The following is a 26,914-nucleotide window of genomic DNA, read 5'->3' as shown; positions in this document are numbered from 1 at the left end:
GGTGAGTACGAGGAGGGCAAGGGAGGAGAGGATGTCGTGCGCGTCGACGACTCTCCGTTTAGCACTGGTGGATCGGGAAGAGGATCGGGGAGGTTGCATCAGAGAGGAGGGTATTTCGATCTTGGATTTGGTTCGAGCGGCAATTACGGATCTAGTGTGGTGAAGAGAACGCCACCGGGATCGCCACCCGCTACTTCTACGAACAACAACACGACACCACCGACTCCGCCAGGAGGATATGGACGGTTCAATTCGTTCCCGCCGAGTAATTCGGATACTGCGTCTCCTGGATTGAGCGGTGGTCCGAGAGGCTCACCAGCAAGGTCACCAGGACCCGCGAGAGGATTCGCATCGGGACAATGGGACGCTGCGCTCAAGCGTTCTCATCCTCGACAGGCCCTTCCTCTCGGCCAGGACCGTGATCTCCCGCAGACGGTCGACGGTGCGAGCGAGGACAGTACCCCGTCGGTGACGAGCCCGAGCAGTAGTACGGAGGAGGACTCTACGGAGGAGAGCGAGAGGAGCGTTAGTCCGCCGGTTGAGGATTCGTTCGATCCGGCGAGGTCGATGGAGTCGGTGGCGACGGTTGTTATTGGGGAGATGCAGGATAGGCTGTTGGGCGAGGATAGTGATGGGAGTTTGACGGATAGCATCAAGGGAGATGAGAGTTGGGAGAGGGAGATGGCGAGAACTCCGAGGCAGAAGCAGAGGTTCTATGGTGCTGCTGAGAATGGAGATGTGGGTGTGGGGTTGGGGGTGACTGGGTTTGAGGCGTCGGGGAAGAGGGCTGGGAGTTTGAGGGGTGCTACTGAGGAGGAAGGGAGGAATTCGCCTGCTAATCATTTGAGCGATTACTCGGAGTTGTTGAGTCGGTGAGTGTTTCCTCCTTTTTCTATTCTATCTGCCCTTCTCTCGACATTCTGGTTGAATAATACTCATCGTCTCATTCGTTTTGCAGTTATTGTTTCTATACCGGCCCCGACTCTTCCCTCTCCGTTCCAGACCCAATCCAACGCTCACACTCCGCCTCAAGCGTCGAAGAACTGCTCTCTTCCTCGTCTCCAAGGCTCGGCAGCCATGTTCCTGCCGGACTCGGCGCTAGTCCGGGATGGCAGTCTCCTTCCGCGATGACAGGCACACCACCCTCGGCCATGATGGGTTCTCCGAGGACGCAGACTCCTTCGAGTACGGGGACGATCACGCCCCGGATGGCGGCGGTGGCGATGACGGGGATGCCGATGGTGAGTAGTGAGGATGATATTGCGGGGATGGTGGCGGTTGCGATGATGAGGAGTGGGTCGGCGACACCTGTTGGTGCGGTGGTTGCGGCATCATCGGGTGGTGCAACGGGGAATGGGTTGAGTAGGGTGAGCCCGAGGACGACGCCGCCTTTTACACCATTGGTCGCTTGAGATTGATCATCGCGGTGGACGAACATTGCTATCGCGTTCGAAAATGTTTCTGTTTCTTTATTCATTTTCCCCCTTCATTGGCTGCATTAATGGCGCCTTCAATTTGTACGGACACACATATATTCATATCCGCATCTGAGACACGATATAGCATTTGTACGCACCATCATACACGCATACGACTACGACTCCATCTCATGTTGTTTATTCCCTTCCTCTTGTTTGTTATGCGATATCTCCTGTGTCTCTATCATATCTCTCCGCCTCGCGCCTGTCTTGGTTCATCTCAACATGATTTGACTGTGTACTTCTATGTCGGTTTCTGGGCATTTTCCATTCGTCTCTTCGTTCCCTTTTTCGTTCCTGGTTTTTATGCACTTTACGACGCGGCACCACGCTATAGAGCGATATATGAATGTCTCAGGCTCTCCGTCTCTCATTTCTCGTTTCTTGTGCGGTACGGACAGCAATCACCATTTCTCCTTTCTTCATCCATCAACCACACATAACATATCCCAAACATATCCACTTCCCGAGTAGCCACTGTCGACCACAACCACTTCCTACCAGCCCCATTCCCATCACCTCACCACTACCCCATCATATCCACCCTACCCTACATACCTGTTTCTCGTTTTGTTCCCATCCTCAGCTCGGTTCACGATTCCTTACGTCCGCTTGTTACAATAGATGCGCCACACCGTCACGACTCTCATATCTTTCAGTCTGTCTCCTTTTCGTCTCAACAATACATAACTCTGTCGATTCCCGGTATATGAGATCTTTTTCCTTCATTTCCGAAGGTCGTCCTAAGAATTTATCCACACCTGAGCGTGACGCCACACTGCTGCTGTGGCGAGGTGTGACTTCGTGAACAAGGAGCGGAGTTGGAAATCACGCCGATGGCATCGAGCTAATTTTTGACTCAAAGTTCACCGCTTGTTCTCCGTCTGGTCGAGGTATGTACGCGTAGGTCCGTCCAAAAAGATAACGTGCACAGCTACTCAAGCACTTACGCATTTCTTCCGACCGTGCAGTCCTCTAGCAAAGGCCTTCGAGCTTGATCGACTCGATTTTTGACGCAGACTGTTCGTCCAAAAGCATGGTGGAATCCGTCTCTCCCGATCACACGGGAGACTCGAGGGCTGTTCAGGCGAACAGATTCGCTTCCATCAACCGCTTGCCTCATGAAGTCCTCGCGCAATGCTTCAGATATCTGGCTGGTGCTGAATCCACGCCGACTTACAGATTATCGTTATATATATTGGGCAAAGGTATTCGATTCCACCTCATAACATCATGTTTGTGTATACTCAACGATTTTGACAGGTCACCTACGTCTGTCGCTACTGGCGAGATGTCGCTGTGGACGATAAGGTTCTCTGGGCCGACCGTATCACATTCGAGCTAGGCATCAAATGGGGCATCTTGATGCTCATCCGCTCTCGCAACTCACCCCTGGTGATATCAGCAATCGTGGATCGTGATACTATCGCGGTCATCATGGAAGTGATAAGGCTTCACTTGTCCAGAGTGAAGAAACTCGTCCTTTCGGGATCGGCCCACCTACTTAGTGGGCTAGCAAATATGGACCTTTGCAAGCCAGCTCCCCTCATGAGCGAGCTCGAGCTGATAGCCGACGACACATCCATGGAGGATACGGAAGATTCAGATGAGTCAGAAGGCGAAGAAGACCGCATGGACGAGGACGGTTTACCGATATCCGGGCATATGTGGCTCCTTTCGGACCACTTACTATTAGGCGGCGCACCCCTCCGACGTTTTTCGCTCACAAGCTTTCCTCTTCCACGATGTTTTTCGCTGCTTAAGAATCTCGTCGAATTCACTCTGATTCGCCCATATTACTACGACAACCCACATAACAAGTCGAAGCTACCGCATCTATTCGACATTCTATTACATATTCCCAAAATACAGAAGCTCACTCTCAATAACTGCATAGGACCTGAGGACATACCTCCGGATCGTATGCCTGCGCCGCAAAGTATCATCCTCGACTATCTAGTCTTCATCAACGTCATCGACAGGGCCACAGCCTGCACTACCATTTTCAATTCGTTGAGCTTCCCTCCCTCTGCGTCCGTCGCTGTAGAACTCCTCACAAAGTTCTACTCTTGGTACATCCCCGACATACCAGGCGAGAGTAGCGCATGTCGCCTCTTCCGAGGTGTCCTCGCTCCTCATATCTCACAAGTCCACGCCATATCCATACGCAACACGGGCAGCCATGAAGACACTACAAGCCTCCACGTCCGAGCCTGGCGCGCTACCTCCCAGCACGACGCAGTCCCGCACTCTCTTCCCGACATTCCCTCAGTCTCGCTCAAATGGACGCCATGGGACTCTGTAGAATCGGGTGTTCGGCGACTGTTCAGGACATGGGAGCTCTCCGATGTCCAGTCCGTTTTCATCCAGTATCCTTCCGGAGAGAGAGTCGTCCCGGCTTCTGTCCCGTTCTTCCCCAACGCCAAGTCGTTCCGCATCGAGGTCGGCGGCCGTGGGACGTGGAGTAGTCTTCTACCTCCGGATCCATGACAAGATGCACAGCTCACCGCCTGGCATTCCCATACGCTATATTCATGCCCGAACGTCGAGCCGTGTACCCTCATCATTCCACACCATTTCGCACTACATATGATCCCGCTTCGTACTGTCGGCATCGGAGAAACTCATGCGGGTACTTGCTTGCCTGATCTCCGAACGGAAGCTCCAGAAATTTATCTCGACGCCAGGATAGTGGGGGAACGCAAACCAGTTGTCATTATCTGTATATATATATATCTGTATGTATGTATATACGTACGCAAACAACACTCTGGAAACATAGCCAAATCAACCAAATCACGGATATCGTATGTACGTGTGATGTGATGCTACGCTACGCAGGACAGAACGGGAACAGAAATAAACCCAACCGATTCTCACTCTCACTCTCATTCGAACAACAAACAAACGAACAAACGAACAAACAAACGAACAGGGCAACGGACGCACATGTTGGTAGGTAAGTAGGTAGGCGATGATGCACACTGTTGCAGAGAGATCGCCCGTCACTATAGACTGTAGACTTGTAGACGGCGGTAGCGGAGAAGACGGGGACATTCGAAAATAGACAAGGTATAAGGTACAGATGAGTCAGTATGGTATAACAGTGGAATGAAGGACAACATGACGGATGAGAGGGCTTGCGAATTTGGACATGGACATATGGATTGAAAAATGGCAAGGCAAGGAAGAGGGCCGTGAACGGGGGAAGGAAGAGCGCAGGGCGAATAGACGATGTGTGTGTGGGATAGTCGAAAGGGAATAAAAGTGGAATAGATGCAAGTTATTGGGGATGTGTGAAGTTGAGGAATGGAATTGGAATGAAAAGGTGAATGACGACAGAGCCGAGATATCATAGATAGATGTGTGTATAGTTGATGGATGGAGATCAGCTTGAGAGCGAGTAAATAATAGAACCAGAGAAAGTAAAGAACGACAGGCACCCAGAGAGGGATGGAGACGATGCAGCCACAGGCCAAATGGAAAAAAAAAATCTATGTACGAACTAGACGTGAATGCGACGTTAGTGGGATTCATGGGATTTTTGAAAAGTCGCGAGACGGTCAAAATGATAAACAACAACGACAGGATGAAACGAGAACGGAGTGCAGACGCACGGTACCGAGATGGGAAGCGAGGCTTTACTGAAACCAGATTTGGGCCCAAGGGAATCTCTAGGATCAGAGTGAGTGAGGATCAAAGCTAGAAACTCGAAATCGACTTGAAACGAAGACGAAACGATCGGCCTGTGAGGAATCGCTGACCTTCACGGCGCAAGGACCGTCGACGGAGCCACAACCCCGATCAGGACATCCCTCCGCCAGTGTGGCCCCTAACCCTTACGAGCTCACAGCGCCACCCCACGAAACCTCCTCATCCGCCAACTCGGCCATCCTCGCCCTCTTGGTCGGGTCCGAAACCAACAACCTCCTAACCACGTCCCTCACACCCTCCAACATCGCCAACTCTGTCCCTTTCGGTTCTTCGTCTCCCTCATTTTCATCCTCTACACCTTGCGTACTGGATGCCGAAGTACCGACTAGTTCCGAATCGTCAGGCCACTCATACTCGCCCCTGACAATCCTCATCATCCATGCCTTCCGTGCCTCCTTTCTCCTCAGACTCCCCTTAGTTCCACCTCGAGAAGCCACGACTGCCTCAACAGAGTCAGGATCGAAAGGCAGCTTTCTAGTCACGACCGCAAACAAGACAACGCCCAGAGCCCAGGCATCCGTCTCCCTACCGTCGTACGTCCCGGCCCTTCTCGGCGTGATCGGTTCAATGGCGTTCGCGTCGATGGTTGGAGTCGAAGGTTTCACGGCGCCCTCTTCGGTAGGGTTAAAACCGAAGGGAACAGGTTCCTCGTCTTCGAGCTTCAGAGCTGAGCCGTGTGAGCCTGCGGTGAGGAGTTCGGGAGCGGCGTAGGATTCGGAGCCGCAACGGGTAGTGAGCCATGGATCGGCGGGGTCGATGACGCGTGCGAGACCAAAGTCGGTGAGCTTGATAAGAGGGCCGGGTATTGAAGAAGAGGGTATATCTTCGAGGAGAGGATTCGCGGTAAAGAGAATGTCTATGGTGAAGTTGTTAGTGGATATGGGGGGAGACGCGAAAGTATATACTCACTCTCGAGCTTGATGTCACGATGGACGACACAGTGAGAATGCATCCAGGCCACAGCGCTGACAAGCTCAGTCCATATCCTTTGTAAAATCCCCCCTGTCAATCTAGAGTGCTGTTCGTCCGAGTTCACGACGTCGAAGAGTTCGCCACCAGCCATGTACTCCAGAACAATGACATGGTGCGTGTTCAGCGAGAAGGCGGCGTGAAGGACCGGTAATGAGGGATGTGGCACATGTGCGAGACGCTATGAACAGTTGACCGTTGAGGTCAGATTTCAAAGAAGAATCGGACAGGACGTACTTGGAGGATATCCGCCTCTCGCACAAAGCTCGCACGGGTACGGTCCGCACTCATATTATTGGCCTGCTTTGCTATCATCTTCACAGCCACCAACTCCCCATTCTCATTCCCTTCCCCGCCACTCACACGCCTCCCCTTCCATACGGAACTAAACGCACCCTCCCCCACAGCCTGCAACAGCTGATACCCTGCCCCACTTTCGTCCCCACTCAAAATGCTCCCACTCCGATATGACTCCGGCGGCGATGATACATGGTTCTCCCGAGGAACGTTGGTCTGCGAAGACGAGTGGCCGACGAACGAGTCTTCATCTCGGGACGCAATGGAGCTATAGCGGGAGGGAAAGAGTCGTGATAGCGGAGGGAGTCGGGACGTGGGTCTTGCAGGTGACTCGACCGAATGACCTTCCGATGGCTGAGCGCTATGGAACTCGGAGCGGCCGTCGATGGGCGAAGCAACGAATGACGCCGGATCCTCAATGTCCACGAAGTCTCGGCGTGAGGGCGAAGATGACGAGGGAGGGGAATCAGACAAGTCCCGGTCCGCGATAGAGGCGTAGCGCGAGGGGAATAAGCGCGAGAGTGGAGGGAGAGGGGATTTCCTTATGGCGGATTCCGTGGCGGTCGGCTCGAAAGCTGGATCAAGAGCGCTACCTCTCGCAGGCGATGCAGGCGCAGAGTGTGACTGCGCGCTGATGCTGCCTTCATCGATGTCTACGAATCCACGCCGCTTAGGAGAGTGACTAAGGGAAGAGGGTGCTATGTCGTCATCGTCTTTCATAGATGCATATCGCGATGGAAAGAATCGAGCCAATGGAGGAAGACTCGGAGTGGTCTCCGGGTCGTTATCGAGTGACGTGGTGAGTGACGCAGGAGAGGTGTGGGAGGTGGTAGAATGGGTGAAGGACGAAACTGAGGATGCAGAGCGCAGGCTCGGAGGTGGCGACGGGCCTTCACTGCGAGAGGTGGAGAAGAAGTCGACAGTGCGGGTACGAACAGATGATGGTGTAAAACTGTTCGATTGCAGTGTATCTGAAGGCTCTAGGATGCGAGGGGGAGAGGGTAAGGGCGATGGTAAGGAGACCGACCGAGAGGAAAAGAAGTCATCGGTTCGCGAACGGGGCGGCTTTGGATTCTCGCCGTGCGCCGGGCGAGAGCTAATAGGAGGCGTCGGCAATGGCGAGAAGGAAGATGAGAAGAATGCATTCGTCTTCGAGCCTGGCGGCGTCGCCACGGAGAGGGAAGATGCGAAGACGTTGGCAGTTTTCGTACTTGAGGCCGCTGGTGCAAGGTCCGTGGATGACTCTTGTGTCGGTGAGTGCTCAGCGTATAAATCTGAAAACGACGCATAAGACGGACTGGTCGATAGGCTCAGATTCGAGCGAGGTGGCGCCGCCGTCGGTGGGAGTGGCGGTGAGGAGGAAGGGGTAGCGAACTCATGCCTGGACAGCGGCGGCGAGAGCAACATCTTGAGGACACGACCAGCGGACTTGGGGGATGGAGAGAGACGGGGAGTCTATGAGACGAATGGTACAAGAAATAGATAGAAGGAATAAAGAAAGACAGGTGGCAGCGAGGTTTTTCAACGGAATCGTGGTGGTGTTAGGAATGCATGGGAACTTCTCTCCGACCTTCCGAGAGCGTCTGTAGAGCCCCGCCGGCCACCCGGTCCGGACCGATGAAACGCACGGTCGTGGTGCCACACAAAATTCAGGCGCGCAGGCCTGCGCACGTCTGTCAGATTAATCATCGCACAGCCACGAGTGTTTCCGTTGTATAGGTGATCCTCCAAGAAAAGGACATGCATAGTCGGATGCTGTGAAAAGTATCATAGGTGCCTCCCGGGAATTGCAGAGACCTCCTCGGAAGACTATGCGCCACCGCATTGTCGCCGATATCGGCGAGCACTTGGCTTCAAAGCGAGTCAAAGCGGGGAAGATAAGGACTGTCCCGGACCTAAACCAAACTTGTCAATTCTTTTTACTGGACCCACAATTTGCTGCGCGGACCCGCTCCGTGCCAGCCCGAGACCGACAGACTGAGCAGTATCCTGCAGAATCTGTACGCCACAGCACCCCGAAGCTGCGCAACAAAACAAGTCCTCCGAATGAGGATACTGCGATGAAGACGAAGAATGGAATAAAAGTCAGATTGCCCAGGTCAGTCTGACCGAGTAGCTTCTACTAGCGTTGATTGCGAATCGAAACCTGCGATTCAGACAAATGCCTGTGATCGAACTGTTAAAGCGGTGTCTGCGGATCATGGAAGATCAGAGGATCGCCAGAGCATACAATTGCTCCAATGTCAGTAAGCCGACACGGAGCCGACTCAAACAACAGGGAGTCGCTTCCAGAAATGAGTGAGCACAGTCGAAGAGTAGAACGGAGCTCCAATGAAGACTACGACGGGCGCGGTGACGCAGAGTGAGCATCCATGCCTGTACAAGACGACCGGGAAGTGCAGTCAGTGATGTCTAGTACTTCACACGTTAGGATCCTCTTTCCTGCGCTCGCAAAAACGAGAGTCGATTGGAGTCTACATCAGCAGAATGGATATCACCTTTATCGTAGCCTATTCCGAATGCAAAGGCTGGTCTCATTCTTCCACGCAGCCAGAAATCAGGGATCGGCGCTCTGCTGACCTGAAGCAGAGGAAGAGAATAAATATTAAAAGAAAACGTAGATCTGGAGTCACCTGGAAAACTGGTCATATACTCGTTTCGTGAAAGATATACCATATTGTGTCCTCTTCCTGGGTAGAAGGGTGGTCCCTAAAAGTACAGGATGAAGTGAGCTGTTGAACGTGGAACGGAGTTCAAGGCAAAGGACTCGGTGGTAAAAGCACAGAGAATGCCTTATCAGACTCGAGAGGACACGTCGAAGAGCGCATATACCCTGCTAAATGACTTTACGGCCTCAGCAAGCGGTATAATCCGTGAACCATGTAAGGTTTACACGGTTGTCTGGGTGGCAAATCATCTTGAAAAAGGTCAATATATGCTATCGACGAAGTCGTCGAGGACGCCTCGCCGACTGATGTCGTCAGCTTTCTAGGATATTCTCACCGAGAATGTCCTAAAGCGATAGAGTTAGCCAATTTCGAGTGATTATATAGCGCGGATCTCGCTATAAACGCATATACGCAGCCCAGAGCCCACATGGTCACGGTAGCCAGGGACAGGGTCGAAACTCAAAGAAAGACAGTATTAAGCTTTCAGACTATGGAGGTAGCGCTCTCGGCAAACCTCAAAATAGAGGACTTGAATTCCTTCACGACACCACCGTCATTGAATATGTTCCCGCTCTCGCGTCATTCGGTTGACCCGATGAATGAATCTCGAGACCTAGGCGACCGACACGACCCTTTGGACTGAGGTGATCTTTCGAACGGATGCTACTCTCCTAAGCAACCCTCGTATGTGAAAATTACACGAGAGCTCACGGACCTTTCATCGACGTCCTGAGAGACTGCCTTCCAGGAAGTCAAGCCTGTACCAAGATTCGATGAGGGACACGTTGGGCAGCGGTCAGGACTGGCTACATCGTCGACAAAGAAGACGATCCCTGAAGGAAGACATTCAGGCGCACCAAATTTTTTCTTGACGTCACGGACGTATGATTGCTTGTCCACAGGCCGAATACTACAGCTCTGCCACAGGTAAGAACGGTGAACAGTAAAAGCCATGCTAACATGTTGACAGACGCAATCCGTCGGTCACAGCGAGAATCAAGGCTATTCAAGCTGTGAAATAGAGTATGATGGCGAGCTGGAAAGCCTGTCGCTTTGAAAACTGTGGATATCGTCTGCATGGTGGTGGTCGAAGTGAAACAGCCGCCGCCACAAACTGCGCCACAACGTGGTTTCTTGACTTCTTCCGCTTCGGCAGTGGCCGGCGCCCCTGTGGCACCATCGAACGATGATATTGCTCACACTCGGGCGATGAGTACACAACATCGCTCAGTACTGCGACTCTGAGTCTGCGACCACCACATCTCGAGGCTCATCTGTTTTCAAACTTTGACATTATCTCTGCAATGTCTTCCAAGACAGGTACTGGAGCTCCTTTGACGACGATCTTGGACCACATTGTTCATATCACACCACCGGGAACGGTGGAAAAGACTGCTGAACAGTTTCGAGAGCTAGGATTTCAGTGGGTGTCTGTTCAGTATACTCCGATTTCAGAATACAAGCTGTATTTCCTGGTTTCCGAAATAACATCTTCCTCGTTGCCGATAGTGTCTCACCAGGAGGAACACACGTTGGTGGTCTCACCGCCAACACACTCGTCGTACGCATCTGAGTCAACACTCACGTATCCAATTGTATAAGTGGTCAACGACTTAAACTCAATCAAATTCTCCTGTAGATTCTTCCCGATGGAAGCTATATCGAGCTCATCTCGTTCACTCAAGAGCCATCGTACTATCCTCCAGAGTCTCCCGAGCATAAAGCCCGACTTGCCCACAACTGGGCCAACAAAGACCACGGTTGGTGTGCTTATGCCTTTCTCGGTGCTCCTTCCGCTGTCCCCGCCATCTCAACTATCATAAACGATCGCGCGAAGGCCAGCGGACTCGAGGTTAGATACGCGAAGGAAGTCAGTGGGGGACGGACGAGAGGAGATGGTGTGGAGTTGAAGTGGGTTATTACATCCCCGCAAGAGTGGGCAAAGAAGGAAGGAGGAACTAAGTTGCCGTTCTTTTGTGGGGATGTAACGGATCGCTCGTTGAGAGTAGGTCATTCACTTGATCTGCACATCTGTATTCTAGTTCGACCGTCTATAATTCGTTTATCTTTAGGTTCCGACGGAAACGACCAATACCACACATCCAAACACGGCGCAGAGCGTAGCATACCTCCGTCTCCTCTCCCCTGTAGCTTCCTTCAAAACATTGTCTCAAGAACTCACAGCCATTCTCGGCTCGCCTCCAACCACGACCACACCCTCAGAAGTTACCTGGCAGCTTCATCACCCGTTAAAGTCGTTCGCCACGTCCACTTCCGGCCCTCAACTCATTCTCACGGCTGCGAAGGACGAGGACGAGGCAGAGCAAGAGTTTGTGAGGACACATGGGCCTGGATTGTATGAGGTTGCATTTCGGGTGGCAGATGGGAAGCAGAGGGCGATTGAAACGCCATACGGGCGGATCGCTTGGGTGTCTTAGTAGATGCTTCGACACCATGTATGGTACTCTCACAAATTATTCTATCTATATGATTTGTCTTCCCTTCGGCTTTCAACGACACGGCGAATAGTCAATAACCGGATAAAACCTCTCGAAGATCACAGAAGGCTCCACTTCGGACATTGGTTAGTTATGTCCGCTTAGAGCAAGCTTTAGAGTATCGAAAACAAATCACCGTACTGCTCTAGACCGATACCCGTGTCGACATCTAGAATAGCGGAGAACTCTTCGGATATGTCGGATAATCGCTATTGGATTACAGCGGGCGGTGAGCTCATGGGCGGACTCCTATTTCACAAGCATGTCCAAGAGGGAAGACATGAGATAAGCCCCTATTGAGAGCGGTGAAAGAGCAATTCCCGTTCACAAACGGGGTAAAGCAGACCCAATCCACATAAGCCTATAGATGTGGCCCCTCGGCCAGCTGTCCTACAGAATAAACGTACTGGATACAAGTTCTGCAGGATAGACAAAAAGACTCCATACAAAAAGAGTATTTATCACTTTGATTGATGCGTCGTATAGATACGGATCCTCTATCTCGCTGTTTCCGTGACATCCAGAGGAGAGACATAACTTCAAGCATGCCTTTGAACTAGCTTGTGGAGCAATTGCTAGTCAGTACATGGCGCACAGCGTTGCTTCTAAATGAACTTGGAGAGCGTTCCCAGAGTGCATGCGCAGGCCCAATAACCGTCGGCATAAATTCCTGCAGAGCCTGACGAGAGAGCAGCTGTTGACGTTGGACGATTATTTCCGGCGGGCGCAGGTGCACGAGAGCGACTCGGACTAATAAGGATACATAAAAACAAGGCCGCCGTGAGCGATGAGATCCTAACGGGCTGGTGAGCGGCCCATGTCATTCGAAAGATTTGCTTCCAGGTGGTCGTGGTCAAAAAACAAAACCTAAACGGGACGACTTGCTCGAGAAACACCGGCGGTTCACCGTCGCGGTTTGAAATTAGGCGTGGCCTCACGTGAGAGCAAATCGGGTCTGATCGGAGATGAACTTCAAATTTTTTACTCGGTAAGCGCCGATCGTACCTTTCCCCACACCTCGACCCAGCGGTGACCAAGCATGAGCCCGATTCCTCTTGAGATGTCTTCACCAAGTCACCGAGCAAATCACATAGGTGTGTTTTCTGAAGGCCGTCGTTCATTCAACAGCCGGTGTTCTATGCGACGAACGTGTTGACGCATACATGCCTGAGTCTTCGAACGCATGGTACTGTGGAACCTGCTCGACCGTTTCGGCGACTCCAGAGGGTGCTTTATCTACCGCAGAGGAACCGATTTCCAAGTAAGGCTCCAAATTGCATTTCTTTATCTGTTCTGTTAGACATGATCGTTGCAATATCCTTTGTTCGTCCACTGAAACTTCTGATCCTACGTATGCTCGAGATACCATGCTGAGCCCCTGAAAACTCGTCGGCCGATATCGATGCTGGTCAGAACCCAACAGGAAAGAATCCATCAATAATTCCCTTCACAAAATAGCGCTACCCTATACGATGATCGCAACAAGTCCGACGCAGCGCCGTCAGGAGGCCAGCTCAGAGGGGTATGACGATGCCGGATGGTGCGTGTCTTCTAACGTATTGGAGAAGTAGCCACCCGAGATTAGTTTGAGACCATTCTTATGCGGCTCACATTACTAGCAGTGATGTTTGCATAGCGCACCACCCATAATCACAGCAGAACGAATATGCTAGTGAGACGGGTGCTTGCTAACCCACTTCAGAGATGATATTTCGTCCTCACTTTCCTCAGGGGCGAAGAACCATCGCCCAGTAGGCACTCAGCTCATTGTCTTATTGTCTTCTTTTTAGCAACCTCGCCGAAACGCATCACCGACTCCTCGCTATCCTTCCTTTGTGGTCATGGTTTCAATCGAATCCTCATGCTTCCCAAGTTAGGTGGTGCCCCGAGAGCTCCACGTTCCCTGTCTTCGCTTTTGTGAAGTTTTACGCGGCATCCCAGTCCATCATCGAGCTGGTATCCTCGGGCGGTAATGGGTCTTCTGAGGGGTCGCTCACAAGGCTCAGGTGGATCGTGACTAAGAGTGTCTGGCAGGAGTTCAGCGCTCAGCGTTCACCCATCACGCGTCCCTTTTTAGGATGGAGAAAAACTTTGGATTGAGCGGAAGATCTTCTTGCCAAGATTCATTCCTTTCGGCGGCCTAAGTGATTCCCCTTCGCGAACGCAAGGGAGTTGACAGGCCTCCCGAATCAACTATCACCAAGGTGGCTCGAGATAAAATCTTATTCTCAGTTGTTCACTATCCGGAACGACTTCATTTGAAAACCTGGCAGAAGCTGTAAATATATTATGCAGATTTGCCTCTCGCGTCCTCTCTTCCGCCGTTCCTTGACGTCGTGCAACTGCGGTCCCGGTTTCGTGGTAACGCCCACTCGGACCTTGACGGCGTATAATCGACAGGGTTTCTCCCGAAATTTCATTGTTCCACCCCGACCCACCTATTGTGGAAACAACCCGTCGATTGTCTCTGACAGACGCGATCGGGCCTCCGACGTTATATGACACGTCGGAAACAAACCTTCGACTCAAACCGTGTTAGCGTTCCGTACTTGGCAGGACGGTACCGACGGCACCCCCTATTTCTACCTACGGCACAGAGATCGACGTGCCTGATGCAATCGGTGTCATGGTCAGTGTACGCAGACCGCCGGTGGGTGTAAACTGCAGCGTTTCAGCAAACTGAATGCATTGGCCTGGTAGCTGATCAGGCTTCGCGCACGAGCTTCCGAATTGCGCGTTCTTGTGGCTTAGTTGGAGTCCATGCATCCACGGAGTTCGGTGTCAGACGGTGATTGCATGTCTGAGCCACGGGCGGTGAACCATATATAGAAGTTCCTCGGACGAGGTCAATTACAGACAAAGTTGGAAGACGGATCATTCGGGGGTGGTAGTTCGCACCTGAATCAGGGCACTACACTCCAGCGGTTGGCAACGACTGGCGACCTCATGCCGGACTCGGACCATGCAAAGCAGACGAAGACGAAGCATGGCTGAAGGACTTCAGTGATGATGAACAATTCAATACAGGAAGGACGATCCTCGGAAAGTATTTTCGGTGTATGGTACAGTAAGATAAACACTACGAGAACACAGGCTACGAGAATCAATCCCGTAGATATCACACAAAACAAGCAGCCGGGCTCAGGCGAGGTGGGTGTGTAGCAGAGGGAGCAGAGGTCATAGCACGAATAAGTGAGGTATTAACCATAATTCTGTCTATTGATACATAGGAAGGAGACGGACGGGAAGCGAGGGAAAGACGACATATGGAAGACAGGGCTGGAAGAGGCATAGACATAAGCATATTAGCAGGTAAGTATCGAACTAGAAGAATAGAAGAATGTTCACGAGCACGACCCCTAAGTATCGTCCGAAAAATAGAACATTACGAGCCGTTTCCCTCATATCCATTATCAAGATAATTGATCCCACTCTCCACAGGCTCCTGGAAGACCGCCGCGGCAGCATCGTCAAAGGGTGCCATCCCGGAGAGGTACGGCTGCGTGGTATACCCCTGGCCGTTCTCCCAGTAAGTCGCAGCACTCGGCATGTCCAAGTCCAAGCTCTGCTGCTGATAAGACATGTGCTCGAGGGCGGTACCATAGGAAGCGGAATACGGTGCAGAGGCAAAGAGGCTTGTACTCTGCGGCTGCATTTCGGGTAATGTATCCTCGGAAGGCTGCGGGTAAGCGGCCATGGTGCTGTAGTCTGCACCCGGCCAGCCCACATCGGACACATACGGCAACGAGACCATACCGAACGATGAGTTATCGAAGGCAGGGGCATATGGAATGGTGACGCTGGACGAAGTGTCGGGAGAAGTCTGGAAGAGTTCAAGACATCAGCGGGTGTATTGTGTGTGAGCCGAAATAGGAGACGCACCATCGCACTACATGACTGGTCTGTACCAAGATAGACGTCTCCGATGTTCGGCGGAGTCAAAGGTGAGCTCTGAAAGGTGCGTTCGTATAAGCGAACACCGTGCTAGACAAGCAGCGCCGAAGTACTTACCACCGGATTCCCCGAGTCGAAAGCGTACCCGCTGAAGAGATCGACGTTCTGGACGAACATCCCATCGGCGGGCTGGTAGGTTTGAATGTAGGGGGTATTGGGATAGGAAGATGACAAGCCTGGAGCGAGAGAGTTGTCGATAGGGGTGATGGACGAAGGGAGTGGAGTGGACGACGGCCGACGGTGGCCGAGAAGACTGAGAACCTGGCGTTGGACGAGGTATCCAGGAGACGTTGGCTCCGCCTCCACAAGACGGGGGGTACTCTCCTTCTCCTCTACGAACGAGGCGACCTGGGCGGAACGGCCGACACCGGGGGCGGGGACGGGAGAGCTTTGACTCCGAGACCGGGCGGTAGGACGAGTAGGATTGAAGCGATATGCAGGGTACTGACGTGCGTGCTCTTCCCTCTCCACATCTGCGCGCTTCTTGAAGATCGCTTTCTGGGCTGCCGAAAGCTTCTTCCACGCATCTCCGGCACGCTTTGACAAAGTCTTGTCGGTGATGATACGGGTAGGCTCGCCAGGCGCATATCGGGCGTGCTCGCGGGCATACTCGCAGCGGAAGATGATGAAGGCGTTTCGGGGGCGAGGGATCCAGTTCGGGTCGCGGAGACGGTTACGAATCGCCCTCCTTTCGGATGAGGTCAGAGGTGGAGGAATACGAGTCTGCGGTGGTGAGGGTGGTGAGGGCGAGTACGAGGAAGTAGGGGAGGGGTAGCAATCGCTGATCGGGGAATCCATAGTAAACGACCTGGGGGGAGCTGGACGTGTGGTGTGCCTATACGAGGGTGTCCTTTTAAAGACGGACGTCGTCCAATGGGCGGGGTACTGATCGAGTGGCTCATGGGCAGGGTGGAGGCTAACAATTTCATCGTCGGAAGACGGTGTCCAGCCAGAGACGGTGGCAGCCATTGGGACGTGTAGAGCGAGGTGGAGGGTGGGCGTGAGTAGGCGAAGGGTGAAGCGGGGAATACGACTCCATGATAGGTGGCAGGGCTCGTCTTTTAAAAGGATGTAATTGAGTGCCAGGTTCTGTTCGAGCAGACGAGAGGCGGCCAAGGTTTCGTTTCACGCTCCGCCTTCATTGTCACGATCTCGAATCTGCGGGGCACCGGCGGCTTGCGATCCCCACGTGGAGGGCCCACCGATTGAATTTGATCGGTCATCCAATGCTTTCGATTTCCTCCTTTTCTCTGGCGCCACCTGCATCCTCATCCGTTAGCGCGGCGGTGTAGTTGTTTGTTCCCTTTGTTTTGTGTTAGGGGCTCATCGGGGGAGCAAGGCGCGCTTGTGCCTTTCAGAGTCAGCTGTCACAACTGATAGGTTGAGCGCCGAACTGAATCTTTTCGGGAGGAAAGGTTCCTCGGTCACGGTCTTGTACAGTATGCCGTACGTGGTCGGGATAAGCTCCTATATCTTCCTGATGCGACGTTGATTCTATCCAGGGAAGGTCGGCGCCTGTGGATTACACTGGTCGCGATGTGACCTAGCCAGGTCTCATGCACGAACTTGTCAACAAGGGTAACTTGGTGCCGTGGCTCATCTATACCCGAATTACACCAGGGTGACTTCGAATCGGACGCAGAAGGGTTGGGCCCCCTTTGCCGCTTCTCATTTCCGCCCGCAAACCATATGATATTCTTATACTTTCATTTGTTTTTCAGATGGCCTAGGTTGACGATGACAAGCCTTCACAGCTCTTGGTCGTCACAGAGTTTCAAGAGCCGCACTAATTACTTGTTCTTATACCAAACTTTCGACGGAAAGGCCCAACCACAGAAGATTAATGGTTCACCAGGCCCGTATTTAGCCAATAATGGTGATGGGACGTTCTTTCTGCTTAGAGCCCGAAAAGGCTCCTCGGCCGCCCGAGGACTGGTAGCACGTGTATTGTTTTCTATCCTGTTTCTTCTGGTAAGTGCATAAATCGATGATCAAGCTTCGTACAGAGGACAAGCCCGAATAGCAAATCCACGGGTGCGACATAGGCTGCGGTACTCGTCCTTCCCGTCCTTCTGGGCTCTGGTAAGTCCCTGACCCTAGTATACAGTATGACCTCCCACTGGCAGTGGAAGAAGTGTCTTTCTTTATCCTCCTAGAATCGAAGGCAGTGCTTCCGTCCTCATCTCGAACGGTAGCCTGTCGTCTGGTTCAAAGCTATCTGACCTTGCAGTGTGCGTAATTGTTCACGTTTTCGACGTCCTTTTCCGGTTATCATCCGGGACGATCTCGAGTATTTCACATCTGTAGGCCCGGCATGTAACGCTCCGTAAACGTGCTTTGAACGCCGGGTAACTTCTATACAGAACTTACTGTATCTCAATATCCGGGAGCCGAGACTAGCAGCTTCATACGCCCCTATTATGTTTGACCGGGAGAGCATAGCGGATGGGCAGTTGTTCATAGGAAAGGTTCAAGTACTGGCAGACCAAATGTCCAGCGCTTGTAAATGGCTGTAATTTATGCAGAGAGTAACCACCCCTCCCTTGGCGGAGGGTACGGACGATTCCTAACGGTGGATACTGGAAGGTACACTCATTGGCTCAATGGTCAACGCTTCACCGAAAAGTTCAACCTCGACCAGATGTAACAAAGCCCTGATGTCTCAGTTCAATCGTCGACTCGTCGTTCCTTAAATATGTCCAATACCCAAAAGTCTGTTAGAAGACCGGAACTTGGGGCACTTCAGTGATAGAGACCGGTAAAAGCCTCAGCGTTGGTTGACGTTCCACCCTAGAATTTGCTAGGGGGTTTGTTGAAATCCTCATGGTACGAACGAAAAACATCTGACTATGGTCGGAGATGCTCGGGCGATGAGAGTAGTATTGCTGCTCCAAATAGCGCGGGGCGAACGTTCCGATCAGTCTGCAATCCTCACTTTCGGCTTTTGAGTTCCAAGACTTCATGGACAGTGCCGGATGTCTCCGTACTGGGACCTAACGGACTAGTTCTTTTAGTGCTAATTGAATTGCAGTCTTCGTCTTCAATAGCGGTGTCATCGTGTTTCTTTCGAATCCTCTGGATGCGCGTCTGCCTTGCGCCTGCCACACCTCAACATCTTCCACGCCACTGCTATGGATTCAACGCCATTCAACGGCGACTTGATGACTCTTTGCTTCTCTTTCTTTTCAGTGCCCCATATTTGTCAGCTTAGGACGAACTCTTCGCGGATCGACCATTGCTGCGGATTGGTAGGAGAAAATCTGGGCCTCCTGCCACCTCCGCCCTCGTAGCACAGGCGGGCGGCGTGATATACTATTTGGGAAATATCTGATACTACCGTTGCCTTGGCGTACCACTAGGATGCGGACCTGCTGGCGTCCAGCACATTGCACTGAACATGTTCGATTGGACAGAAGCACGGCCCCGAAATGTCAATGTACTGGAGCCGGGATCTTCAGTAGCCAATCGCAGAAGAGGGGCTCCAATCGTCACTTGCGAGTTACACTCGTCAGTGTTGAGATTATGCTGTGTGCAGCGTGACCTGGAAGGATCGCCGACGGCAACTATGTTCGAGGACGTATCCAGCCAGGAGAGGCATCGGACAGGTCCTCCGGTCAACTATACGGTCATGCATGAGTAACCATGCTCGCAGAGAACAATTGTCTGAACGCCGACTCCGGCAACCATCCTCAGATCCTCATAACAACGTGAGATTGGTGGGACAGTGAGCAATGCATAATCAGCGACCAGGTCACAGTACGGTGTGAGGTGTTGGTAGCTCGCTCTCAAAATGTACGGGTATTGTCTTTACAGCGACGGAGTGGCTCAGCCAGATCGGGGCATGGAAAAGTCCGGGGATTGTCTCCAGCGACGGAGTGGCTCAGCTAAATCGGGGCCTAGCAAATGCGCCAATCGTCAAACTTCAGCTCAATGTTGGCTTCGATTCATCGGGAGAGCAAATCTCCTCGGTCATTATATTTATTTGTAGAAGACCGGTCTCTTTGCACCAACTTTGCACCGAGGAAGAGTTGATGAGTAAAATCGGGACCCTATCGGGGTGCGTCAGAGCATGTGGATACGTACCTTTTGTGTGGCCTGGAGATGGATAAGTTGCCGGTGAATACAAACCTCAGACACGATAGAAGTCGTTCTAGAAGAACTTCAAACTCCGCTGGCACCCACATCAACCGAACCTTTTAGGCGCGCGTAATGCTGGCCTCGGCGCGATGGACCGTATCAAGGGAGTTTGGGTTCGGTCGCGTTGCTGTACAGCCCTGTGAGCCACTCACAGTATTTACACGCCAGCGTCATCGTTCATCATGATGTCTCGATACGATGAGACCTTACTTCTGATAAAGAGTGTTATTGTCGGCTCTGGATGTGGTGAAAGAGAAACAAAGTCCGATATTATTTCGACAGCATTATACAAACAATTGCAAGTCCGTTCGTGCAAAGCAGTCCTATGTCCATTCGTACAGAAAGATTGTCCATTCCTACCGATAGGATATCCTTAGAATGTCATAAAATATAAGCATAATGGCGGCATAAGATCGAGGGCGAAAAATAGCACGAACCTACAACAGTGGCCCTTGATCCGTACAGCAACATATACAACATATGCTACTATCTCGAGAATGTCCTAGCAAAGCACAGAACTAGTCAGATATAACGGTCTTAGACATCCTAGACAGCGAGCAACAAGTACCTTCTTACAGGCCACAGGCGCTCTTGTCGACCTGGGCCACAGTGGCGTCCACAGTGCCCAAGAACGTAGCCTGACCGTTCGTCAAAGCATTCATCGCCTCCAAAGACATGTTGATTCCATCACCGGCATGGTCGATGGCCAAGACATTGACCGTGACTCCGTTGTAGGTGACGGCGAAGCACGTTCCACAGTTTGGAGAGTTCCATCCGGGAATGCTATCGGAGGCGGCGAGGAAGGGGAATTTTGGGAAAGATCCAAAGGTGGGGTAGCGAGAAGCGAGCCCGTTCGTGCCATCGGAGCAGGCAACGGTGTCTGTTGATTGGCCGGCGTTGTCGTAAGTGGTGTCGTATCGCACAGCGGTCGCAAGTGCGGAGGGGATGAGGAAAGCGACGGCGGTGAATGCGAAGCCAAACTTCATGATGATGAGAGTGATGATAGTGTTGAGGGATTACAGACGATTGTGTAGAGCGAAGCTGGTGGTGGGATGGTGAAAACCTTGAAAACACTTGTGGCAGCTTTTATAGCTAACAGGAGCGGCGAAGAACTTCCGAGCTTACGACGAGGCACAGCTACAACCCCACAAGGCTCGCTCATGACCCATACAATTTTACAGGCGAACGGTGTCGCGACTGCAACTCTTTGGCCTGGAGGCAATCCTCGGGAGGCTTTCCGAGAATATGACGTCCGAGAAGTGCATAGTCAGTCAAGTGATGGGCTTGGGAACCCCACTTGAGGCAAACGAAGAGTTACGAAGAGTAACATGAGCGAGGACAGCATGGTAGCATGAGAACATGATAGTTCCGCCTTGGCCGAGTCGCGCCCTAGCACCTGAGTATGACGGCCCTAAAATAGATATCGTCGGTCCCAAAACGAGCTGTGGCGGCTAAACATTCCCGCTGTCGTCCAAGAACTCTACATCGCTGTTAGTGAGGGTGGTGATGTTCTAGTGAACCAACCGCTTGAATACGAGGCATACATCTCTGAAGAGCCTATAATTTCATGAGAAATGGGCCCTACACGGCCATAGGAATATCAGGGACAAATCAGCGTCAGCAGCAATAATCCTGCGTGTCAGTCAGGTAAGAATAACTGCAAATGAGGCCCTATTGAGATGAGCGGCATAAGCGTGTCTTGCGAGTACTATCGCGGTCTCGTGGAAGCCCGACAGGCCTTTGATTAATGTAAGAGAACTGAGGACATTATACTCCGAGCCAGAATGAAGAGCTCTTCGAGGCTTCCTATGGCCGCATCACAAGCCCAATGAGTAGAAGAAAAGACAAATGGATGTATAGCCTTATTTATTAAGGAGGAAAGGGAGTCAGCTCGAGATGGCACGGTCTCGGCTGACCATCGTGAAGACAGAACCCTCGACACCCGACGCAAAACTTACGGATAGAGATCCCCGCATGGTTCGAGCTCCTCTTTGGTACTGGCCTCAGCGAGCTCTGGGCTCAATCTGTGATGAGCACTGCTGAGACAAGTACGGGTTCTGCCACGGCCAGTGTGAGAGCAGGTGAGAGGAGCGAACAAGTGGCAAGGAGTGAACATGCACATCGCATGACGTGTCCGGAATGTGCCGGCGGAGCTTACATCCGTAAAAGTACGAACAGGACTCGCGCCACTGTGGCTCCCCAGCGAAGCCTCAGGCCTCAGGCCTCAGCGCTCAGCAGTGTCAGCCTCGGCCTGTGTCCAAGCAAGTCTCGAAAAAAAGGTTTTTTCAATCCAGAAACGTTTAAAAGATAACGTACACTTCTCCATTTCATTGAGACATCTACCCAATATACAAACATCTGCGAACACAGTTCCTTTGTGATCAGAGACAACAAGTGCTTCCACCGACACACATAGTCCTACAATTTATGACCCGTATCAAACTCCACAGGCTCGACAAGAGAGACACTGATCAAACATAAAACATCTTCATTTTCATCGCCTCGTTGATCCGACCAAAGCCTGCCTTCCACCGATTCAGATCGAATGGTGCGTCATCGGAGCTGCCCCCGGCGTCGGAGAAGTTGAGGTCGTTGGCGAAATAGAATGTCGCTCGGGAGCAGAGAAGCTGGAGGTCCATTTCTAAGAGAAGATCGTTATATAATTCTGGCTTCTACGACTTACATGAGCATCTGTGGAAGCAATCAGTTACAGGGAGATTTTCGCGGAAGTCAAGTGGAATGACGCACAATACACGGGCGAAGGAATTGAGACAGCTCTGGTGGCACGAGCATAGTTGTAGCATAACATATGAGAGAGCTCTTGCAACCTGGAGAGATGCTTGTTAGTCGCGTCTCTGTCACAGCTACCGCTGACATACTGGTCCTTGGTTGCTTTCAGGTCATTTCTTAAGATGTGAAAAGAGGATATAGTTAGCGATGTCTACAGGTCTGGGATGCAGTCATTAACCTTAGAAGAATGTAGTGAGACGAGCGACTCGCTAAAAGAAGCAGGAATTCAGAAAACAAGGTGACAGAGATCGCATGAAACCACTTACTTCCTTTGAGCCCCGGTTGAGACTGAAGATAGAAGTCTGGCATGTCCTTCCTCGTCGAAGTGATGGTGTCGTCGATACATAACCCGGCCGTGACGTTTCCGCTCCGGTCAATGTAGCTATGACGTTATATTCACAGTCAACGAGACCCCAGCGTGTGGAGGGTCATAAATTGAGTACGTACCTAGCGGGAGTGCGCTGGCTGGGGAAAAACCGGATATGATGCCTATCAGGGACCAAAAACACAAGTAAGTATTGTGTAGAAAATGTACTAAAATCGTTCAATTTACCGCTTTCCAACCACCAAGAAGATGACACGCGGCTTTGGGAGAGGTTTCACGTCGAATTTGAGCGACACATTCGCCAGACAATCCGCGTACGCGGCTGGTCATGGCCAAGAAGCTTAACAGCTTTGAAGTGCACATGTAGAAGACACACATACCGTCAATGGCAATCCCTTCCTCTGCTTTGATCTTATCGTACTCTCCCTCGGACACGCCGTCACGATAGAAGAAGATGTTACATGGTAACGTGCGATTTCTCTCAGCGAAACTCACTAGGATTCCCTAGAGATCATTGGGCTGCATTAGCGTAGGATAAGAACGTAATTCGATGTAGAGTACTCACGCCCACCATTGCACGAAGGTCAGAGATCGTCTCTTGTCGAGGGTTCTGGAGAGAAGTAGCATCCGCATAGCGGCAAAGTTCCATGTCGAAAGTCCCTACTACCGCCGCAATGGATGGACGGACAAGACCCGGAGACGAGTGACTAACATCGGCGCCTGGATGATGAAATGAACTCAGTGATTGCCCTAATGGGTGTTCAGAGTCTTGAACACAAACAATCACCCAGTATCATGGTTGGCTCTTTGAGAAGAAGAGAAAATAATGGTGAGGAGGAAATCCAGTTGATTCCGCCCAACTTCGCGTTCATCCTTGGGGATGAATGCATTCGTCCATCAGTTTTTGGTCTTGATATACGGGCAAACTTGAACTTCAGAGAAAACTACATACTTAATGGCAACATTATTGAGGTACTGACTCTGGGCACCTCTAATGTTCTTGACTTTCTATATACAACACAGCAGGTATTAAGCGCCCATCTCGAACATACATCAGCGAAGTTTTTAACTTACAAGGCATTGTGTTGGAACCCCGACCGTGACATCTCCCCAGCGCTTCACCTCACGGCGGATATCTTCTGCTCTGTCGGGGAGGATAAAGAGTACTATGAGTCCGTGGGGGCCCGAAGTGAGCTGGCTCTGAAGTTGCTTGAGGGCCTGGAGTAGACAAGAACACGTCCAGAAGACTTGGGACGAAGACGATAAAGAGGAGGCCTTACGCTAGAAGGATCTTGTCCAGAACCTTGAATTACTCCAGGAAGCGGGGGCCCGACCGCTACGACGTAGTTAGATGAATTGGATGATTAGGTGTGATCAATATAGATTGCATACCCATTCCTGGAGGAAAAACATCATTTAGCAACTTCAAGAAATGACTAATGCGACTCGGAATACACACCAAGGTTTGCACAAGCGTCCGCAAGCTTACGCGCGAACTCGATGACTCCCGCATCAGTAGCCTCACGCGGTGAAAAGTTGACGATAGCCCATTTCGTCAAGCTCGCCGGCTTGAAGAGTCGTTGGTTCAAAACGTTCCAAATGCCATGTCCGGACCTCTGCAAGGGTTAAACAATTCTCAATACAAATTGATGAGGGCTACATTCTTCTCGACGTATCACCTACCGTGGTATCGAATACGGTATGTGGGCGTTGGCTCTCGTCCTTCACGATCCCAGATTCCTTGAACACAACTTGAGGCGGCGGAAGCAGTCGACCCATTAGTTCCATTGGAGCGGTATCGATCGAGATTCCGGCTTGTTGCAGAGACTGGCTGCCCCCGTAGTTGAGGAACTGTATGCCCAATTTTGAGCTTTATGCTGACCTCGTGAAGGACATGACTTACTGGGCCTTGTACACCAGCGATGATGTCTCCCAAGCGCTGCGTGGGTTGCTTGCTTGCAAAGCGATGAACATCGGTCATAAGCTCAGCGGGTATTTTCCTCTTGAAAAGCTGTCCGGGGACGATGTCGCAAATTTCTGCGGGTATGACGGCGCCGCCTTGAAGTACTACACCGAAGAGATCAGGATATTTCAAGCGATAACGATGAGTCCTGTCGTAATAGTCCTACGATGTAGAACGATGTAAGCCGCCCAAACATTCCACGGAAAACGGATACAAGAACGTAAGAGGACATACTTTCACGTTCCAATGCTGTGAGTCAGCAGTAAATTCATGATGGCCCGCACGAAGGATAATATCCTTTATGGGCCGGGCTGGCTTGGGCTGACGGAGAACTGGTACGGTGACATTTACCCGCACACCCTTAAGAACAGAGCGAAGTATCTTGAACTTCTGGTCTCTGGGAGTGAGCTGTAGAAGCTCTGATACACTCCTCGTATGCGTAAAATTGAGAGCGAAATTGGGCAGTGCCTGGGCTGCATATAGGGCTGTTGTGGAAACGTCGATGTTGCTAGACGGAGGGGTGGGAAAGACAACAAATAAGTTATTTGTAGAGGTAAGGGTCTCGAGACGAGCGTAACACACATAATCATTCGTTTGTCAGCCAAACGAACAGATCTAATTGTAAGGCCTGTCACTAGTTGTTCAGCAATAAAGTAAAAGAGTGGCGTACTGGAAGAATCCCCTGCACAGCTCTAAACCACTGTTTTGTCCGAGTTGCCTAGTCTGCGTACCATCGAAAACCGACCGGGCATTGTAGGTATTAGACGCACTAAGTGGTGAGAACGTCCTTTAGTACGATTCAAGGTTACGTACGAGAAGTACAGGACTCACGTCAGAGGAGATTGCCTCACAAGAGCCTGGACGAGTTGGACGGCGGTTTGAGAGGGCCCGCCCTGCTTCCCATAAACGATGGCTCCCAACGTACTACAAGGATGTTTCAGGTGGTAAATCTGGGAGGTGATGCAATAACTTACTTCAGATCAATCGTATTCACTGGGGTAATAGTGATTATATACACTCCTCTGTCTGGCTGATCAGCCCGAGGCTGGCGACTCATGTTTACAGAGAGCTTGATTGCCATCGTTGATGACATTAACAATTTGTTGAGAGTATTGCAGAGATAGGGGTAAACTGACCTGTGCTCCAGGAGAGCCCGAAAGCACGTCGAAATTGGCGTACATGTTCGAGCGGCCGTCGAATACAGGGTGACGACCTTGGAAGATGTGAGGATACGCAACGGTCTGAGCCTGATGCATAATCTCGCGGGCACGGCGACTGTTCAGGGTCGTTTGGCCTCGTCCATCATCTGGCCCAGACTTCTTCTTGATAACTATATGTACGGTGATACTTCGCATGAACAAGGGAGAAGCACGTTGTCAACCGAGTCAGGATGCAGATGATACTGACCAACTGAGGTATACCGATTAGATGACATTATTTCATCAGTATCATGATGGTCGGAATACCATGAGGTTCGGGAATGCTCACCGTCGTAATGGTAATATTTCGTTTGAGCACCTGTCTTGGGGTCGATATTCAAACGAACCTTGAAGGTATTCACTACGACTTGAATCGGTACTCCCGGAGGGGTTGCCTGAGTTGTAGGCGGAACGGGCTTCGTCCTATGCATGTCAAAGCTAACGAAGTCGAGTACACCAGAGTGAGTAGCGTAAAGATTGCGCAGGGAGCGAGCGTGAACAGAGATGTCGGTAGAGGGGAACAAGACCAGACAAGAAACGGTCTCAGCGGCGGCGTCTTCGTGGCGCGCCATACCGCATTAACCGCACGTGATCGTATCTATCCATGACGCAGCCTTCCGCCACCCACTCTGCCAGTGGCCAGCCTTCTTGCAGCCCTCAGCACTTCATATTCGGGTAAATACCCTATCTTCAAAGGTGAAATGGCAAAAACAGCAACATTCGGAGGTTTTCTTTGAAACCGAAGCCAATCCAGATCCAAGTCAGAGCAACTTCGTTGAGGTCGCCCCGAGCGTTACCCCCCGAGCAGTGGCTACCGTGGGGTAACGAGTGGCGCCACGGTTGTGTTAGAAGAGTTGGGGGGTTTTCCACAACGAGTCCCAAGGGGAAGCGAGCACAAACACAACACGAGCTGCAGCAAAT

The 26,914-nt window shown here is 51.5% G+C and overlaps 7 protein-coding genes across 7 annotated transcripts; 3 read left to right on the top strand and 4 right to left on the bottom strand.

Moving 5' to 3' along the window:
* Nucleotides 1-5,317: 5,317 nt before the first annotated feature.
* Nucleotides 5,318-7,178, bottom strand: STEHIDRAFT_114358 (Pkinase-domain-containing protein; the record flags this gene model as incomplete). Its single annotated transcript, XM_007308510.1, has 3 exons — nt 5,318-6,048; nt 6,102-6,342; nt 6,399-7,178. The coding sequence occupies 3 exons, from the start codon at nt 7,176-7,178 to the stop codon at nt 5,318-5,320; spliced, it is 1,752 nt and encodes a 583-aa protein (XP_007308572.1).
* Nucleotides 7,179-7,443: 265 nt separating this feature from the next.
* Nucleotides 7,444-7,944, top strand: STEHIDRAFT_114357 (uncharacterized protein; the record flags this gene model as incomplete). Its single annotated transcript, XM_007308509.1, has 2 exons — nt 7,444-7,688; nt 7,767-7,944. The coding sequence occupies 2 exons, from the start codon at nt 7,444-7,446 to the stop codon at nt 7,942-7,944; spliced, it is 423 nt and encodes a 140-aa protein (XP_007308571.1).
* A 2,394-nt stretch (nt 7,945-10,338) lies between these two features.
* STEHIDRAFT_149511 (uncharacterized protein) lies at nt 10,339-11,623 on the top strand. The gene is made up of 4 exons (XM_007308508.1): nt 10,339-10,550; nt 10,637-10,688; nt 10,767-11,132; nt 11,200-11,623. The coding sequence occupies exons 1-4, from the start codon at nt 10,432-10,434 to the stop codon at nt 11,563-11,565; spliced, it is 903 nt and encodes a 300-aa protein (XP_007308570.1). The 5' UTR covers nt 10,339-10,431; the 3' UTR covers nt 11,566-11,623.
* A 1,041-nt stretch (nt 11,624-12,664) lies between these two features.
* Nucleotides 12,665-14,619, top strand: STEHIDRAFT_114355 (uncharacterized protein; the record flags this gene model as incomplete). Its single annotated transcript, XM_007308507.1, has 8 exons — nt 12,665-12,719; nt 12,754-12,886; nt 13,112-13,165; nt 13,416-13,638; nt 13,703-13,769; nt 13,921-14,012; nt 14,165-14,254; nt 14,482-14,619. 8 exons carry the CDS (start codon nt 12,665-12,667, stop codon nt 14,617-14,619), a joined length of 852 nt encoding a protein of 283 aa, XP_007308569.1.
* A 391-nt stretch (nt 14,620-15,010) lies between these two features.
* Nucleotides 15,011-16,377, bottom strand: STEHIDRAFT_114354 (uncharacterized protein; the record flags this gene model as incomplete). Its single annotated transcript, XM_007308506.1, has 3 exons — nt 15,011-15,448; nt 15,508-15,576; nt 15,637-16,377. 3 exons carry the CDS (start codon nt 16,375-16,377, stop codon nt 15,011-15,013), a joined length of 1,248 nt encoding a protein of 415 aa, XP_007308568.1.
* A 3,563-nt stretch (nt 16,378-19,940) lies between these two features.
* On the bottom strand, nt 19,941-20,773 carry STEHIDRAFT_102945 (Epl1 protein). The gene is made up of 3 exons (XM_007308505.1): nt 20,285-20,773; nt 20,154-20,218; nt 19,941-20,088 (listed from the first exon to the last, which is right to left on the bottom strand). Exon 1 carries the CDS (start codon nt 20,700-20,702, stop codon nt 20,289-20,291), a length of 414 nt encoding a protein of 137 aa, XP_007308567.1. The 5' UTR covers nt 20,703-20,773; the 3' UTR covers nt 19,941-20,088; nt 20,154-20,218; nt 20,285-20,288.
* Nucleotides 20,774-22,137: 1,364 nt separating this feature from the next.
* Nucleotides 22,138-26,699, bottom strand: STEHIDRAFT_171357 (Piwi-domain-containing protein). Its single transcript, XM_007308504.1, has 24 exons — nt 26,283-26,699; nt 25,931-26,127; nt 25,769-25,863; nt 25,626-25,718; nt 25,465-25,563; nt 25,377-25,409; nt 25,029-25,302; nt 24,735-24,956; nt 24,515-24,682; nt 24,285-24,447; nt 24,112-24,167; nt 23,906-24,049; nt 23,784-23,839; nt 23,619-23,704; nt 23,397-23,551; nt 23,212-23,335; nt 23,060-23,153; nt 22,954-22,995; nt 22,773-22,888; nt 22,685-22,715; nt 22,596-22,622; nt 22,465-22,544; nt 22,400-22,407; nt 22,138-22,343 (listed from the first exon to the last, which is right to left on the bottom strand). Exons 1-24 carry the CDS (start codon nt 26,563-26,565, stop codon nt 22,188-22,190), a joined length of 2,802 nt encoding a protein of 933 aa, XP_007308566.1. The 5' UTR covers nt 26,566-26,699; the 3' UTR covers nt 22,138-22,187.
* Between the last annotated feature and the right edge of the window lie 215 nt (nt 26,700-26,914).

The sequence above is a fragment of the Stereum hirsutum genome, assembly GCF_000264905.1.
Source record: "Stereum hirsutum FP-91666 SS1 unplaced genomic scaffold STEHIscaffold_15, whole genome shotgun sequence".
In the NCBI taxonomy this organism is placed as follows: Eukaryota; Fungi; Basidiomycota; class Agaricomycetes; order Russulales; family Stereaceae; genus Stereum; species Stereum hirsutum.
Note: the sequence above shows the minus strand (reverse complement) of the source record. Positions and strands in the feature narration are given on the sequence as shown.